Genomic DNA, 19,352 nt, shown 5'->3' with positions numbered 1-19,352 from the left:
GACCTCCACCTTTTGAAACCAGCGACCCAGCGACCAATGCCCACATCTCATTGTGCTGTTCAAGCTGCACTGCAGCACCACTGTAACACACACACACTCACACTCACTCACACACACACTCAGCAGCAATGCCAACTTCAGCTCAGCCTCCACTTCAGCTGGCAGTTTTTTCAACAAAGGAAACACACATCCATCCACACTCTACATTCCATTTCATAGTTTCTAATGTTATATCAGAAATGTGGCCTATAAAACGGGCGCTTAAAGTCAATCTGACTTACAATCGCAACAACAATACTTGAAAGTATAAATGTTAAATAAAATAGCCAGAAATCATGTGAAGACTGGAGACAGCCTGCTATTTGCATACATTGGTGGTGCAACATCAGTGTTTGAGAAAGAGAGTGAAGGCGAACCGGGATCCATCCGCCAAGACGACGAGAAAGCAACACAACACAAGCTGTTATTGGCAGGGAACAGATGTTTGAGGGAAAGTTGGCATTCAACAACCATTCTTCATATGACAGAAATGTATGAGGAGCACAAGAAAGGCAGCGTGATTGTCAGGCGACTGAAAAAGAAACCCTTAAATACGAGAGGCTGGCATCCGAACACAGATATGATGATCCCCCCCCAAAACATCAGACTGCTTGAGTTGATTTACAAGTTGATTCAGCTGTGACAGAGGTCAAATAGAAGACAGCACTTCTACTAGGCAGATTACCTTTCATGACAGAGCACAAGCCTAAAGTTGACCACAATCCCCAGTCTCACACACACTCACGTATGAACAAACACACACACACTCACACACCCGTATGCATGCACAGCCAAGCACACACACACACACACACACACACACACACACACACACACACACACACACACACACACACACACACACACACACACACACACACACACACACACACACACACACACACACACACACACACACACACACACACACAGAAAGTAGGCGTAGGCAACCAATTGGTCAAAGAAATAAATGTCACCTGATATGATAAACTGTATGCTGATGTAAGATCAAGTCTTTCTGAGCAGTCAAAAAGATCTACACCCTTAAATATAATACAGTAGTTATCCTTCTGGAATGAACATATACATCCTCATCACAATGTAGTTTCATTTCTGCACAGTACAAGTTCTGGACCCCACTGAATGGTTTAACAGCAGAGAGGAGCAGTCCTGTATCTGGTAAAGGGCTAGTTAACGCTACAACAGGAATTCACGAAGTCACAGGCAGCACCATGTACTGTAGTGAAGACAACAGTTAGGCCAGGGAAGAGTGCTAAGTCAATTTAATAAGCACATCTGACATTGGATGTCTTGTGCACGGCCCTCTCAACACCCTTCCAATAGAATGTCTCCATAAACAACACTGGGGGAAGAGGCTCCCTGCATCATCTCGGCTCATCTACACGCCACCAAACTTTGGGAGCAATTTTACAGAAAAATGACTCTGAGGGGAGGCGTTTTCCATTCAGCTCTGTTCATATCTCTGCCTTCCTATTAAGAATCAAAATGTACCCCTCAGCAGGAGAGGTATGGACACACCACAGCATAGCACTAGGAGCCACAGAGGGGTGAGACGGGGGAGGGAAGGAGGGAGCCTTGAAGGAATTCACATATTCTCCTCTAATCACAATCCGCTGAGCATCAGCCATATTTCCATCATTTCTGTCAAATTTAGCTGATCTGCTTTGGAGCGGCTAGCTGGCAATCTGGGCAATTTATTGGCATATTGGCACGGGGTGATAAGGCTAGAAACAACAGCAGCTAGCAGCTGGCTCACAGAGATGGACTGATAACATTGATATGTGCTCCCATACAAAACACCTCCACTATCTCCCCTTTCTATCAAACTCTTATTACAATATAAGTGTATGGGTTTTTATCCCTTTCTTGGGAGAGGAAGAGAGGCAGGGAGGGAGGGATACAGGGACGACCCAGAAATATAGAAGAAAAAAATCAGATGTAACGTTTCAGAGGAAAAAAACAAGGGGGAAATACATAATTTATCACAGTATTATCGGGATATCCAGGCAGCCTAATCAAGGAGCACTGAGTGACTATTTTTTGCCTTATCATCCAAAGTGGTGGAAACGGAGAGGGAATTATCAGCCGGCTGCAGATTGCTGGGTTGGAATTTTAATGGTAATAATCGGGTTTCTGATGGTATATCTTCCCTGCTTATCTTTTCCATTATCTGTCCTTATCTCCCCAGTCATCGGAGCAAATTAATGGTGCTCTTTCAGCTTCGCCTTTTTATCACCGCTCAGAGAGCACCCAAGGGGAAGGAATAAGCAAAATATTAAAATACTGCATAAATCACAATTTTAGATAACGGCCCAATGTATGCAGGATGGGGGGGAACTGCGCCCAACAACCTTTTTGTCCTTTAGAATGACTGTCTGCGCTGACTTTCTGTGCATTGCCTGGTTCCTGGTCCTCAGGCCTTTCCCTAGTTCCTAGTTCCTGGTCCTCAGGGGTTTCCCTAGCTCCTAGTTCCTGGTCCTCAGGTCTTTCCCTAGCTCCTAGTTCCTGGTCCTCAGGCCTTTCCCTAGCTCCTAGTTCCTGGTCCTCAGGGGTTTCCCTAGCTCCTAGTTCCTGGTCCTCAGGTCTTTCCCTAGCTCCTAGTTCCTGGTCCTCAGGTCTTTCCCTAGCTCCTAGTTCCTGGTCCTCAGGCCTTTCCCTAGCTCCTAGTTCCTGGTCCTCAGGCCTTTCCCTAGCTCCTAGTTCCTGGTCCTCAGGCCTTTCCCTAGCTCCTAGTTCCTGGTCCTCAGGCCTTTCCCTAGCTCCTAGTTCCTGGTCCTCAGGCATTTCCCTAGCTCATAGTTCCTGGTCCTCAGGCCTTTCCCTAGCTCCTAGTTCCTGGTCCTCAGGCCTTTCCCTAGCTCCTAGTTCCTGGGGTAGGACACATCGAGGTTTCCTTTGACCTTTCTGTTTCTAACTAATGCTTTAGTTCTTTCAACACTGTATCCTCACTCCTCACCTCTCATTAACAACCTCTTACACATGACATAGTAATTCAGGCACGCCTGGGTCACAGTGGATATGAGGATGCTCAAATCAAGGCAGTACTTCTTTGCTTGACAACAAAATTCAGAGGCATCCTCCTTGTGATTGGTTCTTACACAAGTGGGTTTAGCACATCATGCTAGGCTATAGTATACAGGTTTGTGCGTATTCCTCATAGATCAGCAATGCTTTCTCTGCTCAAAATAATCACGAATAGCAACACATTCATACCAATTACACTGTACTTATACCGAGCAGAAAAATAGTTTTTGTTTTTCTTCGTATTATTATTAAATTACAACAAACATCATTTCAATTGTTCGGTCTACATCAAAAGAGTCTTAGAGCATTTGCATTTAATCTATAACAGGTAAGTTCATAATTCAGAACCATGATACCCACTTACATTTTGTAATCAGAACCAATTTTCTAAGTTGTTCTTTGAAAATATATTCAGGTACTGAAAAATATATTTCCGACTATCAACTTCTTAACTTGCCTAAAATACTAAAATGACGGAAAATATGTTCAACCTGTAAATGCATAAAACAAGCTGTGACCGTGAGTGACAAGCCTTTGAAGATCTTTTAGAAAATAGACATTTGCAGTAATGTATTGCCATTTTGCTGATACTGCAACAACAACAAAAATAATCTAAATCTTCCTGGAATATATAATTACATTTTGTTGACAGCCATATACAGTGCAATCAATTACTGACTAATCGTAACCACTATTAAGTAAATACCTCATGTAAAAACAGAATCATGATTTACACACACACAGACACACACACTGTATAAATGAAGTATATATTTCTTCCTCGTGCTGTATCCACATTACCAATCACACTATTACTGGAATAACTATTTCAAATATTGAAACAAAAAATATATTTTTGAATTATCTAAAATATCTTGTGAGTGGACAGTACTCATTATTTTTTCTCATCATGTCTATAAGTCTGACAACAATGAGAAATCCCAAAGGAGTCTCTTCCTACCTGCTCTTCAAATAAACCCAAGTCGTAGGACAAGGGATTCCCAGTGAATCAGCCCGACGTAAATGACATGGTCAATATAGAATAACCACATAGACAGTCATAAAGCTAAATGACAGGGTCAATATAGAATAACCACATAGACAGTCATACAGCTAAATGACATGGTCAATATAGAATAACCACATAGACAGTCATACAGCTAAATGACATGGTCAATATAGAATAACCACATAGACAGTCATACAGCTAAATGACATGGCCAATATAGAATAACCACATAGGACTGTATTGTACAATAAGTGTATATATAGGTGGTTGTTGCAAATGCTCTTCAACACCACAATTCACTACACTGCTTATAACAAGAAAAGTATGATGAATACGATGAATCTTTGCCAATACAAAATGAAAAAAGGCACAATAAAAAGTCAGCGTTGTTTTCAAGTCTCGAAAGAGCAGAACTAAAATGCAACGTTGCTATGACCACTGTTAGTATGATACATTTCCACTGGGAAGCCTGCTAGGCCAGCCATTTCAATTCCACATTTGGAATTACATAAACACATTTCACAGCTTGTTTAAAATCACAGGAAATAAAATCCATATAGATAAATTCTGTCTCATGTCACATGGTATTTCACTCAAAGCGTTGTTATTTGAAGTGATTGAAATAACCCTTGAATTATCAGAGATCCAGAGGCACAATGCTTTGTTGAAATGGGGATGAAACTAACAACAAGTACATGTAGTAATATTAAAAACCCTGTCCATTGTATTTGACATGTATATTTTAGTTATTATATTACCATGAACACTTTTCAGTATTTTTTTAATGTATATAACCTGTCCAGTTATAAATGTGTATAACCAATTATATATTTAGACAGTGACACAATCACTACCTACTCTGCAGAATGAATAGGGTTCATGCTATTATTGTAAAAGTTTTAATTTAGGTTTCATTTATTTATACAGTTTGTGTGTGTGAGTGTGTGTGTGTGTGTGTGTGTGTGTGTGTGTGTGTGTGTGTGTGTGTGTGTGTGTGTGTGTGTGTGTGTGTGTGTGTGTGTGTGTGTGTGTGTGTGTGTGTGTGTGTGTGTGTGTGTGTGTGTGTGTGTGTGTGTGTGTGTGTGTGTGAAGGGGAACATTCCTCATTTGACTTAGGTTATTCAGTATATCTGACATTAGTATTACTACATAATTGCTTAAGATATAATACTTCAATTGTTTAATTGGAAACAGAATTCCAAGAAGACAGTTTGCAAAGGATATACACTCTTTAACTTTAGGTGTTTAATGTCTGTAGATCATATCAGCACATTATAATAAATCACAAGAATAGAATCCTGATTTGCTTGACATAAATATGTCAAATATTATAAAGTAACCTATCCACTTTTTAGCAAACACCAAGCAAACTCCTATATCTGTAAAAACATAATTTGAAAAGTCAGAAGATGGAACGCCTTTCTCAGCAATAGCATATGACAGAATATGATTGATCAAAAACATAACTCATTTATCAATGAACGAAACTACATCAACAGTATCAATTAAATCTGGGATTGCCAATTGACATCGGTGCTGAAGTGACTAGTCACTCACTAACCTAATTTAACTTCTCCAACAAGCTTTGGTAGATAACAGGACAGCGAGGCTGTAAAACTTACGTTTAATTTGCCTGGGGTTGCTCTGCTTCCTTCGGGACATGCCTGCTCGGAGCTGGTCAGGAGATCCAGGTGTAGCACTGACTGATCGATAGGTTTTGGTTCATCCAAGCACCGGTAGGGTTTGTGGTGGAAATTGAGAAAGAAAGGGTGACGAATTATGGACACTTTTTTCACAGAGTATGTCGCTCTGTCTCTTTCCTTTCTCTTCCTCTGATCTGCTCTATTTCTCTCTTGCTCGCTCTCTCTCTCTCTCTCTTTCACTCTCTTTCTCAATGGCGTTCTCCGAGATGAGGCTGCACTGAGTTGCGATCCGCACGGACTGACTGGGGAGGTGAAAGCGTTTCGCGCTTTTGTTTGAAGATAAGGTTTGTGCCTCCACGGGTACCGTAGACACCGCTTCTTAAACTTGACTTTTAGCTTGTGCTACCGAAGTAGTGATTTCTTAATTGTTAATTACTAGTGGAATGTCACATTTTGTGGGGTTAGCCAAATAATACTCAACACATTTTGAACCACCAATATTTGGCGCGGGTTTTGGATATGCGTTTGCGTTCTAATTCCCACCATGTCAAACTTGAAAAATGCCCGTTTTAGTTTTTAGATAAAATAATTAGACAATACCACATTAGTATGAATATTTAAGTTATCTGAAGGATATGTATTTTGACTGATAATTGATAACTGATAATTTCATAGGCCTAGAGTAAGCATTAACAGACAGCTGTACAATTTTGCACACTGGACACAGATTCACTGCACACACACACACACAGCTAGCCTTGTAATTACCAGATAAACTCGCGAGATCAGGCAGCTTGCGAGTCAACACATGCACCCCTTACATTGTTCTGGACATAATGACACTATAGAAGCCTCAAATCATTTCATTGTAGGAAAAGAGAAGCACATTTCATATTCGTTGAGTTATTACAATTGCATAGTAGACCTACTTTACAATGTAAAATTAGTTGAATTCCAAATTGTACCTCCATAATACAGTTTCTGAAGCCTTCCACCTTGAGTAAAAAAAAGCCCCCCCCCAAAAAAACGTTATTGTCATGACTCTGAATTTAAGTAGCATTTCTTAAAAATTCACATAAACTAGAAATGTACTTCTTCAATTTGCCAGTTGAACTGTCAAGTAAGGTAAGCAAATCTCCTGTGAAATGACCCAATCCAGGACTTTGAAATTGGGGTCTGAGACTAGGCTACAATTGAAAGGGTTAACTAGTCAACTATGCTTCATCCTAAAGGGATAGTTCTGGATTTTGGCAATGAAGCCCTTTATATACTTCCCCACAGTCAGATGAACTTGTGGATATCATTCCTGTGTCTCTGTGTGCAGTTTGAAGGAAGTTGCTAACTAGCATTAGCACAATTGCTAACTAGCATTAACGCAACACCTGGAGGTCTATGGTAACTGCTAGCATGCTTGTAGATACCATAGACTTCCAGCCATTGTGCTAATTGAATTAGCATTGGCTTGCGAAACTACCTCCAACTTCCTGCATACTGGGTACAGAGACATACAAATGGTATCCATAAATTAATCTGACTCTGCGTAAATAGATAAAGGGTGTCATAGCCAAAATCCAGAAGTATCCCTTTCAAGGATGGAAGCATTATCTGCTTTATTTCAGTTGGCCCCTGCCATTGCCATCACTTTCCATATCCCAGTGACCAACATGGAACTTGCTTGCTCTTCCCCTGGTGACTGTCAGACAGTTCTTATCATGGTCCAGGGTTAGCTAAAATTCAAGTAGAGTTGAAGTCGGAGGTTTACATACACTTAGGTTGGAGTCATTAAAACTCGTTTTTCAACCACTCCACAAATTTCTTCTTAACAAACTATAGTTTTGGCAAGTCGGTTAGGACGTCTACTTTGTGCATGACACAAGTAATTTTTCCAACAATGGTTTTCAGACAGATTATTTCACTGTATCACAATTCCATTGGGTTAGAAGTTTACATTCACTAAACTGACTGTGCCTTTAAACAGCTTGGAAAATTCCAGAAAATTATGTCATGGCTTTAGAAGCTTCTGATAGGCTAATTGACATCATTTGAGTCAATTGGAGGTCTACCTGTGGATGTATTTCAAACAATAGTATGCAAGTATAAACACCATGGGACCACGCAGCCATCATACCGCTCAGGAAGGAGACGCCTTCTGTCTCCTAGAGATGAACATACTTTGGTGTGAAAAGTGCAAATCAATCCCAGAACAACAGCAAAGGACCTTGTTTGGATGCTGGAGGAAGCAGGTACAAAAGTATCTATATCCACAGTAAAACGAGTCCTATATAGACATAACCTGAAAGGCCGCTCAGCAAGGAAGAAGCTCTGCTCTAAAACCACCATCAAAAAGCCAGACAACGGTTTTCAACTGCACATGGGGACAAAGATCGTACATTTTGGAGAAATGCCCTCTGGTCTGATGAAGCAAAAACAGAACTGTTTGGCCATAATGACAATCTTTATGTTTGGAGGAAAAAGGGGAGGATTGCAAGCCGAAGAACACCATCCCAACTGTGAAGCACGGGGGTGGCAACATCATGTTGTGGGGGTGCTTTGCTGCAGGGGGGACTGGTGCACTTCACAAACTAGATGGAAATGATGTATATATATTTAAATCAAATCTCAAGACTTCAGTCAGGAAGTTAAAGCTTGGTCGCAAATGGGTCTTCCAAATGGACAATGACCCCAAGCATACTTCCAAGGTTGTGGCAAAATGGCTCAAGGACAACAAAGTCAAGGTATTGGAGTGGCCATCACAAAGCCCTGACCTCAATCCTATAGAAATTTTGTCGGCAGAACTTAAAAAGCGTGTGCGAGCAAGGAGGCCTACAAACCTGACTCAGTTACACCAGCTCTGTCAGGAGGAATGGGCCAAAATTCACCCAACTTATTGTGGGAAGCTTGTGGAAGGCTCCCCAAAATGTTGACCCAAGTTAAATAATTTAAAGGCAATGCTACCAAATACTAATTGATTGTATGTAAACTTCTGACCCACTGGGAATGTGATGAAAGAAATGAATCATTCTCTCTACCATTATTCTGACATTTCACATTCTTAAAATAAAGTGGTTGATCCTAACTGACCTAAGACAGACACTTTTTACTTGGATTAAAAGTCAGTAATTGTGAAAAACTGAGTTTAAATGTATTTGGCTAAGGTCTATGTAAACGTCCGACTTAAACTGTACGTGTTTCAAATTTGCCCTCTGAATGTAATTTCCTACATTACTGTAAATTACACTGTATCAAATTACAAATGACACTAAATTAAATCAAACTTTAAATACACTTTTATTTGATTTAGACCTCTTCTTTCACTTAGATTTTTGGTTGAGATGGAGACGTGAATTCAACATATAATTGTTTTATTTGTAGACAAACTGGAATTAAAGCCAGACTCATTCAGTGGCACAGATGAAACTATCCAAGCAGATAATTCATCTCCTTCAAATTCTGATATTTGGTTGCCAAACACATTTCAATATCTCTAATTATCTTTACATTTGAAATCAACCAGAGCTTGAAACCCTAAGCTTATTGTATTGTCTATTTTTAGTGGAATTCTGGGTTGAATTCAAACAATAGCTGTTGATGACTTTGAAAATGCTATACAGGCCGAATTAACATAATTGATGATCGATAAAGAATGGTCACATTTAATTTGCTCTCTTAAACCTACCCTTTTTAATGACTTCAATAGCAACAGTGAATCTACAGTATTTCATGTTTATGTGGAGATCTCTCAACAATCATTCTCAAAATAGCACATTGGCAATAGTCAGTATCATAGCCAAGCAAGGCTTGGTTAAAACTTTGGATGGGAGACCAAAAGCTAGCGGTACATTGATCAACTCTCCAGTAGATGCTGCCAAGCCTAATTTTTGTCGTTGTGATAGTGGATATAATGTTGGAATTCTGACATTATTTTAAAGGTACAAATCAACATATTTTGTGCAAGGTTAGTCTATGCTGAAATTTGGTTACCATGATGACATAATCCTGTGGTTGAAATTTCACCCTCAAAACAACGTTGATGACTTTGTTCAAATCCAATTTCTTTTCCACAGAGATTCCACGTCACAATACGTTTCCAAATTACGTTGAAACAACGTTGATTCGACCAGTTTGTGCCCAGTGGGATGTCACTTATAGTGAGAGAAAAAGATCCCTGTAAACACGTCCTGCTACAAGCAGATAGCAAGTTATGGACGAAACAGAAATGTGACATACCTGTTTGATAGTAACCCTGAATGATGCATGTGTCGTCTACAGTATCTTCTCATCTTTTTGGTGAACCACTTTGGAACATTCTAATCTTTAAGGACATCTACGGTAATTTTTAAGACAGAACAGGTTAAATCAAAGTATAGTGTGATGGTTTACAGGAAGGTGTACCCATGGCGATAGGGGAACAAGAGGAAGACTAAGTGCAAGGACAGGGCAGCCACCTGAACTGAAGGCAAACAGCAAATCTGACAAAAATGGCTATAAACCTTTTTGGGGTTCTCCAGCCAAATATGTTGTAGGTAGATAAGTGATAATGTACTGATGTATTATCTTACCGTTTTTGTTTTTCAGTCACTTTTGCAAATGTTTCAAATGTAAGTGGTATATGTTCTAACTCTAAGTACAAAACTCTAAACTGATAACACGTATAATGCCCCCTATCTTATGTTCAGAACCTTTGATTATGCATTCATTGTGGTTTCACAAATCTGTCCCCAATGAGTCATTCATGCAAAATCAAAATTTCCGTGAAATACCATGAGAACATTTTGTTTAGTCACCAATACATCAGATAATGACAGGCTCAGCATTGGGTCATTTTAACTACCATGAAATCCAATAGCAAAAAGTACAAGATACACATTTCAAACCTGTTCTTTTTGAAGTGATGAATAGTAGACTGTAAATATCATTTTCCATACAGTATTTGACTATAACTTGACATGCATATTTTTTTTAATGATTTTAATCCAATGGCAAGTTGTGAGCATGTTGAGAAATATGTTAGTCTTACATTATCCTTCTAAAGTACATATGTTAGATAAATCATCAGAAATAGGGGTATTGTAAAGCAGTTGGCTACTGTAAAAATGTAGCACAGTGTTGTTTTTCATTTCTGCCCTATGCAACATTGTACAAGATCACTTTCTTTTTTTTATGTGACTTGTCAACTGTTACAGTATCGCCTGTCTCTCTGCTTGAAATGAATCAGCTAACAGTGTAAATTCAGACAATGAGTGGAATACACTGTTATATAAAATCCAGCTATTTCAGAAGTGCATTGTACACTACACTATCATTTCAAATGGAAGCACATAGAGTGAGTCTTTCCACTTTGACATTGTGAAGCACATTGGACGATGGAGAATGATAATGAAGTATTTAAAGCCAAACCCATTTATGATTTACCTTCCAACATAAATTGATGTCAAATTGATAGAAATGTAGACTGTTCAGATACTAGGCACTACATAGTTTTGGGTTCAGTAGTTATCAGTTTTGAGCAGTTTGATTAAGTGCAAGTTAATTGTATTGTTAACAAAAGACAAGAAAATCATATCAAAAGTAAAATGAATATTGCATTTTGAAAAGCAGATACTTAGATTTAATATATATGCAAATTGAAAGACTGATTTGGTGCAATGAACAAGTGACTGTTAATTTGTTTGTTGTACTCAGACAATTTAAAATGTGCTTAGAGTTTTGAAACATGAGCAATTTTGATGATCTGTTGTGCTAGATTTTTGTGCTGTTATTTACCACATACCACAAAAATTGCACAAGAGATTGAACAAAAACGGTATTATGAAGTAATAAATACCATGACCACTGATCTGACCTATGACCCCTAAAATGCTGATACTGCCCTCTGCCTTTCTATGACATATTTGGGTAATGCAAAAGCAAAGTGCACTATCTAATATCTAAATGTGTTTATCCAACTTTCTTGGCAGTGTGTGAGGGGCAAGGCAAACTGCAGTAACAGAGCAGACCAAAGCCAGAGTGCAGTAACTGCAGTAACAGAGCAGACCAAAGCCAGAGTGCAGTAACTTCATTTAGTAACTTCACTTACTGCTGTTTGCCTTGGTTTTGACTTGGATTTAGTAGTTACTGAAAATTTGACACCATTTGTTTTCTGAAACGGAACATAACTGAACCAGGACACTTTGTCACAAGATAAAACAGATACTACATACTTCAATTTTAACTAAAGTGTAGTTACTGCTGTTTTCGTTTATATGGTAGAGTAAATCTCTGATCTTGTCAATATCAGATTGCTTAAAATGAACTGTGAAGTGAAATCACAATATTCATCATCATAATAGTACATTAATATATATATATATATATCATACTTTATATGTTTATTCTTTACAAACATATATTTTCATTATGTAGTTCTCAAAATCTATGGTAGAAAAAAATCGTTTAAAATCTTTAGGTTTAACAAAAGGTTAAGTGATTATCAATTAAGAGCAGTCGGATTAAGTAATAGTCAAATGTATTTTAACAAATGAGAAGACAATCATATCAACAGGAATGTGAGCATTGCATTGTTAAAAGCAATTACTTTATATGAACATGTATTGTAATGTGAAACACAAATTTGGTGAAAAAGTTACTGTATGATGTTGTGTGTTGTACTTATTAGTCAATTGAAAATGTGCTTAGTTTTGCATAGGGTTGCAAAAGGAACATTTTGCCAGTAAACTACCAGAATGTTGGTATCTTTCAAGGATTTTATGTAATCTATCACATCTAGTGGCTCTTTTGGGTACTTCAGATTATCACAGGTGTCTGTAATAATCTTTGCCCCTTTGTGTGGCATTATTTTACATTTAAATAATTTAGCAGACACTTATCCAGAGCGATTTACAGGAGCAATTAGGGTTAAGTGCCTTGCTCAAGGGCACAATGACAGATTTTTTGCCTAGTTGGCTCTGGATTCAAACAAGAGAACTTTCAGTCACCGGCCCAGCACGTTTAACCACTAGGCTACCTGCTGCCCTTATCACATGTAAAACATATGAAATAATGATATAAGATAATTAAACAATAAAAAATAGTATGACAAAGCTGTAAAACATTATCCTAAATATAAACCATCAATTTAGTGAATATCATTGGTATTTAATATGAGGGTTTCAGCATTAAATATCCTTTATATTTTTTTTTACAAACTTATTTATTTTACTATCTCAATATGTATTTGTTGTCAATCTTTTGGGTGTCAAACTGGCATCACTTGTGGAAAAAATCAATAGTTTGAAGAGTTGCAGAGTTAATAGAAAATAATGCCATTGTTGATTAGATGCTTTTTCTCATGAATTAGTCTATTTTCTGTTGAACCATATAGTCTATCTACTAGAAACTCATGGACAATATGGACACAGATATAATAAATTAATACTTTACATTAATACTTTTTTTAAAGTTATTTGAGTGTAAATGATTAAAGTTCCGATAGTTTGCCATATATTTTCTGTTAATTACCTAAATTACTGAAGATTACGGTAACTTTGGTAAATTACCGGTAGCTTTGCAACCCTAGTTTTGAAACAACTGCCATCTTGATGATCTGTTTAGATTTTTGTACTGAGTGTTGTGAAAATGTTCCACATACTTGTGAAAATTGCACCAAAGCGATTGAAATAAACCCAACAGTAATATCTCTTATTATCACCATGATACGTACAACACAACAATACAAAAGTTATCATTTTGAACGTCAGGGTAAATGCAGGATGCCAGCGTGTTATTGTCTCATTTTGACTGAAAACAACTTCATCTTCACTGAATACAATCAATTACATTTCACTGAAGGGAACACAAATTAGGTTGTTTTTATAAAAACACCAGAAATAAATATCCATGCAGCAAAAGGGAACCAACCAAGCACCAAAATCCATAGGGATTTGTGGTATAGGAGGTGCGAGCAACAATATTGTGAGAGAAGGAGAGTCAAATTTCCAGCTGGAGATGAATCTAACGCCACTCCTAAATCCCCTGAGACTGAAGCTACAGTAGAGTTAGTGATCTCTGCTGCTCTGCTCTTCCTAAGCCCTGGTGACTTGTTTGAAGACAGAGGGTTGACTGACTGACAGCTACAAATCTGTGAGAGACAGGCAGAGGAAGCTTTTTCACTGTCTGGACCAGATGGTTGTGATAATTAACATGATAGTGTTTCCATCACTGGGGAAATCAATGACACAAGGTTGATCATATTAATAGGTGAAGGTATACAGTGTACAGACACAGTACAGTGCACTCATAATCTGATTACAGGGAGAGGGTTGATACGATCCAATGCTAAATCATTTGATTAGAACTGTCGAGTCACATTTGAGTATTGCCATTCACAATCACAGCACAGAAGGGTGTGTGTCAGGCGAGTCGGTTGCTTTAATTGTTTTGAAAATTCCAACTATACTTGTATTTTTTATTTAAGGCAAGTCAGTTAAGAACAAATTCTTATTTATAATGAGGGCCTAAACCAGCCAACCATTCTATGTGGTACCCAAACTTTGTCACATCATACGTTTACATTTTCTTAATCTTGTAAAATGGCATATATCTGGGATACTGCATTCTGCTCTCAACAACAAGTGTTGTTGTCATTTAAAACCACACAATGGGGTATTTACCCTATCAATATGTCCATTTCTTTAAAAGTCAATTTTCAACCGAAGGTAGGGTAGGTGATGGTGGTGGTTGTTGTGCCGGCTGAGTGCTCCCCCCAGCCAGCAGTCCCAGCAGCAGTGTGCAAACAGATGTCTGAGAGTGTGCCCACTCCACTGTCCCCACTGCCAACAGCACCTCGGGCCCTGGAGAAGTACACAACACAGCAGCCAGATCTGTCTCTCTCTCCCCAGAGATGCACCACTTCTTCCTTCCTCTGCTCTGCACCCACATCCAGATACTGTCTGTTTACTAGGGAAGATACTAAACAACGGGGTCTTATGATTATCATTTGGTTTGTGACAACAAAACACAACAACATAAAAAATACAGACAAACAAAAAAAAATCTAAATGCCACACATTTTAAGATTAGGCTAAAATGGGGTTTAGGGAAGTGCTGAAAGAAAAGAGAGGGGGCAGATGAACACACTATGCCTCTCCCATCGGGAGTGATGTGTAAACCTGGAAATAAAACCTTGTTGCTGTTAGAAAGGAGGAAGAGAGCAACATGGGACACTGTTGTCCCTTAGCATATTCTTATTGGTAATCTGGATGTCTTTTTAAATGGTCAAAAGTCGGAAATTGTGACATCATTTGGGATTTACATGACTTACATCCTTTTTAAGGCTAATGTTTAAATGTAGAAATAATCATTAATGTCTCTTGTAGACCTAATGTGTCTTTGCTTTACAATAGTGATATTTTGGAGTAAAGAGAAGGAAATGTCATATATTGTGTGGTGGAAATTGCAGTGTAAAATACATAATCAAAAGGGTTGAAATAACTAGTGCCTATGATCTCCTGTCATTAGTACCTTGTGACAGACTGTTAATGTAAATGTTAATCATAGTAGCTAGCTAAACTGTGATTTGGTCTTAGGCTATGAGATTATCTTGATTTTACCCTCTGGTACAATTCAACATGAGTTTACCTCGGAAAGTGTTTTCACAATGACAGTGATTTCCCCCTTTTCATTTACAGTGCCTTCAGAAAGTATTCACACCCCTTGACTTTTTTCACATTTTGTTGTGTTACAGCCTGAAATGAAATTGGATTAAATAGATATGTTTTTGTCACTGGCCTACATAATGTCAAACTGGAATTATGTTTTTTGAAATTTTGACCAATGAATTAAAAATTAAAAGCTGAAATGTATTGAGCCAATAAGTATTCAACCCCTTTGTTATGTCAAGCCTAAATAAGTTCACAAGTACAAATGTGCTTAACAAGTCACATAATAAGTTGCATGGACTCACTCTGTGTGCAGCAATAGTGTTTAACATGATTTTTGAATGACTACCTCATCTCTGTACCCCACATATACAATTATCTGTAAGATCCCTCAGTCGAGCAGTGGATTTCAAACACAGATTCAACCACAGAGACCAGGGAGGTTTTCCAATGCCTCGCAAAGAAGGGCACCTATTGGTAGATGGATATACATTTTTTTTAAAGCAGATATTGAATATCCCTTTGAGCATGGTGAAATTATTAATTACACTTTGGATGGTGTATCAATACACCCAGTCGCTCCAAAGAAACAGGCGTCCTTCCTAACTCAGTTGCCGGAGAGGAAGGAAACCACTCAGGGATTTCACCATGAGGCCAATGGTGACTTTAAAACAGTTACAGTGTAATGGCTGTCACAGGGGAAAACTGAGGCTGGATCAACATCATTGTAGTTACTCCACAATACTAACCGAATTGACAGAATGAAAAGCCTGTAAGAATACAAATGTTCCAAAACATGCATCCTGTTGGCAACAAGGCACTAAAGCAATTCACTTTCCTGAAAGTGTTATGTTTGGGACAAATTCAAAACAACACATTACTGAGTACCACTGTCTATATATTCAAGCATAGTGGTACAGTAGCTCTATCATGTTATGGGTATGTTTTTAATCGATAAGGACTGGGGAGTTTTTCAGGATAACAAAAATTAATGGAATGGAGCTAAGCACAGGCAAAATCCTAGAGGAAAACCTGGTTCAGTCTGTTTTCCACCAGACACTGTGAGATGAATTCAACTTTCAGCAGCACAATAACCTAAAACACAAGATCAAATATACACTGGAGTTGCTTACCAAGAACACAGTGAATGTTCCTGAGTGGCCAATTTCCAGTTTTGACTTGATCTACTTGAAAATCTATGGCAATACTTTCAAATGTATGTCTAGCAATGATCGACTACCAACTTGACAGAGCTTGAAGAACTTAAAAAATAATAATGTGCAAATATTGTACAATCCAGGTGTGCAAAGCTTGTATAGACTTACCCATAAAGACTCAGCTGTAGACAGCTGTAATCACTGTCAAAGGTGATTATATAATGTACAGTATTGGCTCAGGTGTGTGAATAGTTATGTAAATGAGATATTTATATATTTAACTTTCAATATATTTGCAAGAATTTCAAAAAACAGGATTTCACTTTGTAATTTTGGGGTGTAGATGGGGATACATTGTATTTATTTAAATTCACGCTGTAACACAATGTGGAATAAGTCAAGGTGTATGAATACTTTCTGAAGGGACTTTATTTCTTATATTTTATATATTTTTTCTATTTTTTAAGTACAAAAAGCTATACTTGCCCATTGCCTGTTTCCTTTAAAAGGGGTAGGGTACATGCTTTATTAATCAAAGTGTCATGCTGTTGTCTTGAAATAGTTTTGAAGGCTTTATTTTGGAAGAGGTAACCATTTGGATTAAACCTCATTCAACAACTTAAAGAGTCATATTATAAAACCCTTAAATGTATCCATGTTGGACACACCACTATTCAGTAGCTCATGTACACAACATTCAGAGGTTTGTTTCAGCAGTGTGTCTTCGTAGAAATCCTATATGATTAGCATCATAGGGAAATACCATGCCAGGTTGCAATAGGCAAAACTCCTGGCATAACATTTGGACGCTAAATGCATAGCTAATGTAGTGTCCCTACTCTCTATTCTGTCTGATTAATTCCCCGGAATTACAGCTGTATTCAATTGGGGCAACACCTTAATTAACTGGAACTACTGCCAAGAAAATATACTGAATATTGAGTTGATTAATCTATGATTATTACATTATAAAGTCAATGCTATAGTTGGTTTTAGTCTATATTTTCAATAAGTACTGTAACTCCTACACATGTGAAATGATTATTTCTAATAATATAAATCTTAAATGTATTTATGTGCTTAATTTAGTTTTTGAAACCTGTGCAATGGCAATAACAGAGCTGCTTGTAAAAAGCAGTATGATACCACTGTCAGTTGGTTGATTTTATAACAGTGTGTGTGCTAGTTTATTACATATGCAGAGGCACCAGTGCACAGCAAAATGGGAAAATGCATCAATATATTCAGGGAAAGGCAGAGCGTAGACAGCTCAGAAAATAAATCTACATCTGCCAGGCTCCATGCAAAATAGCCGAGCCATCCTTAATGGTGAAACCATCGATGAAAACAGATAAAAATATTAAATATTCAGACATTCCTTTCAGCCAGTATCAAAAGCGTCCAGATGTGTGGAAGCTGAAGTTGTTATCATCCAACCAAACGACAGGCATTGAAAGAAATTCCTCTGAATTTTCAACCATTTAAAAGTATTTTATAGGATGCAAATGAATGGTAATTTTTGACTATGGAGAAAAAAACATGCCAATAAACCCTATCATTTTAGGACTAAAACTCCACAAACAGGAGACACTTTCAATTTGTTTTGCCTGTCTTCATGCGTTAGATGCCTGCGATTGCCGCGAAATTAATCCATTTAACAATCTGTGGCTTAAATTTGAAGGATTTCCAGTTTTTTTTATTGTTGAATATCAATAAGTTCCAATTGAAGAGAGGATTCTTTTGCAATTCAGGCATGTGCAGGCGATAACGGCAGAGTTGGCATGAAGAGAGGCAAAGATGGATTAATTATGCAGAGAACATGGAAATTCTGCTTATCATCGCTTAGCAAAGGAGCCCAGCTCACATAATCAGAATACCAGGATGAAAAAAAATAACAATGCAATGGCACCTTCCAGCCCATCATCTTACAAGTTAGATTTTTCCTGTAATTAAAAAGTAACATATGCAGACTATGAGTGGGTGCATATTAAATCATTGCATTGGGATATAAGGCTGGAGCTAAATAAAATAAAAAGAAAGAAGCAAAAAAAGTATAAAAATCTGGTTTCACTGGGGTTTACAGTAGTTCCCCAGGGTTAGATTCAACTACTTAGCAGCCAAAAAACTTAAATGATCTTCACAGCAAACAAAGACAAGGCTGAGGAGAGAATACACAAACTATATTTACTTGTAGTATGAACTGTTTTTGCAATATGCTTGTGCACATTTAACAAATTAGAGTAGTAATGTCCATGGGCAGCCTTAGTATATCCCCTGGGAGAATATATGATACTGTCAGATATAAAACGTAGTATATCCCCTGGGAGAATATATGATACTGCCAGATATAAAACGTAGTATATCCCCCGGGAGAATATATGATACTGTCAGATATAAAACGTAGTATATCCCCCGGGAGAATATATGATACTGTCAGATATAAAACTTAGTATATCCCCCGGGAGAATATATGATACTGTCAGATAAAAAACGTAGTATATCCCCTGGGAGAATATATGATACTGTCAGATATAAAACTTAGTATATCCCCTGGGAGAATATATGATACTGTCAGATATAAAACGTAGTATATCCCCTGGGAGAATATATGATACTGTCAGATATAAAACTTAGTATATCCCCTGGGAGAATATATGATACTGTCAGATATAAAACGTAGTATATCCCCTGGGAGAATATATGATACTGTCAGATATAAAACGTAGTATATCCCCTGGGAGAATATATGATACTGTCAGATATAAAACGTAGTATATCCCCTGGGAGAATATATGATACTGTCAGATATAAAACGTAGTATATC

At 37.8% G+C, this 19,352-nt stretch overlaps 1 protein-coding gene across 1 annotated transcript in view; it reads right to left on the bottom strand.

Moving 5' to 3' along the window:
• LOC118364074 (zinc finger protein ZFPM2) overlaps positions 1-6,041 on the bottom strand; it is a 177,714-nt gene extending 171,673 nt beyond the window's left edge. Inside the window, 1 exon segment of the mRNA XM_052489767.1 lies at positions 5,716-6,041. Coding sequence (XP_052345727.1) covers positions 5,716-5,755 — 40 coding nt within the window. The 5' untranslated portion in view covers positions 5,756-6,041.
• Positions 6,042-19,352: the final 13,311 nt, after the last annotated feature.

The sequence above is a fragment of the Oncorhynchus keta genome, chromosome 31, assembly GCF_023373465.1.
Source record: "Oncorhynchus keta strain PuntledgeMale-10-30-2019 chromosome 31, Oket_V2, whole genome shotgun sequence".
NCBI classification, from domain to species: Eukaryota; Metazoa; Chordata; class Actinopteri; order Salmoniformes; family Salmonidae; genus Oncorhynchus; species Oncorhynchus keta.
The sequence above is the reverse complement of the archived record's forward strand: the minus strand, read 5'-3'. Positions and strand labels throughout refer to the sequence as shown.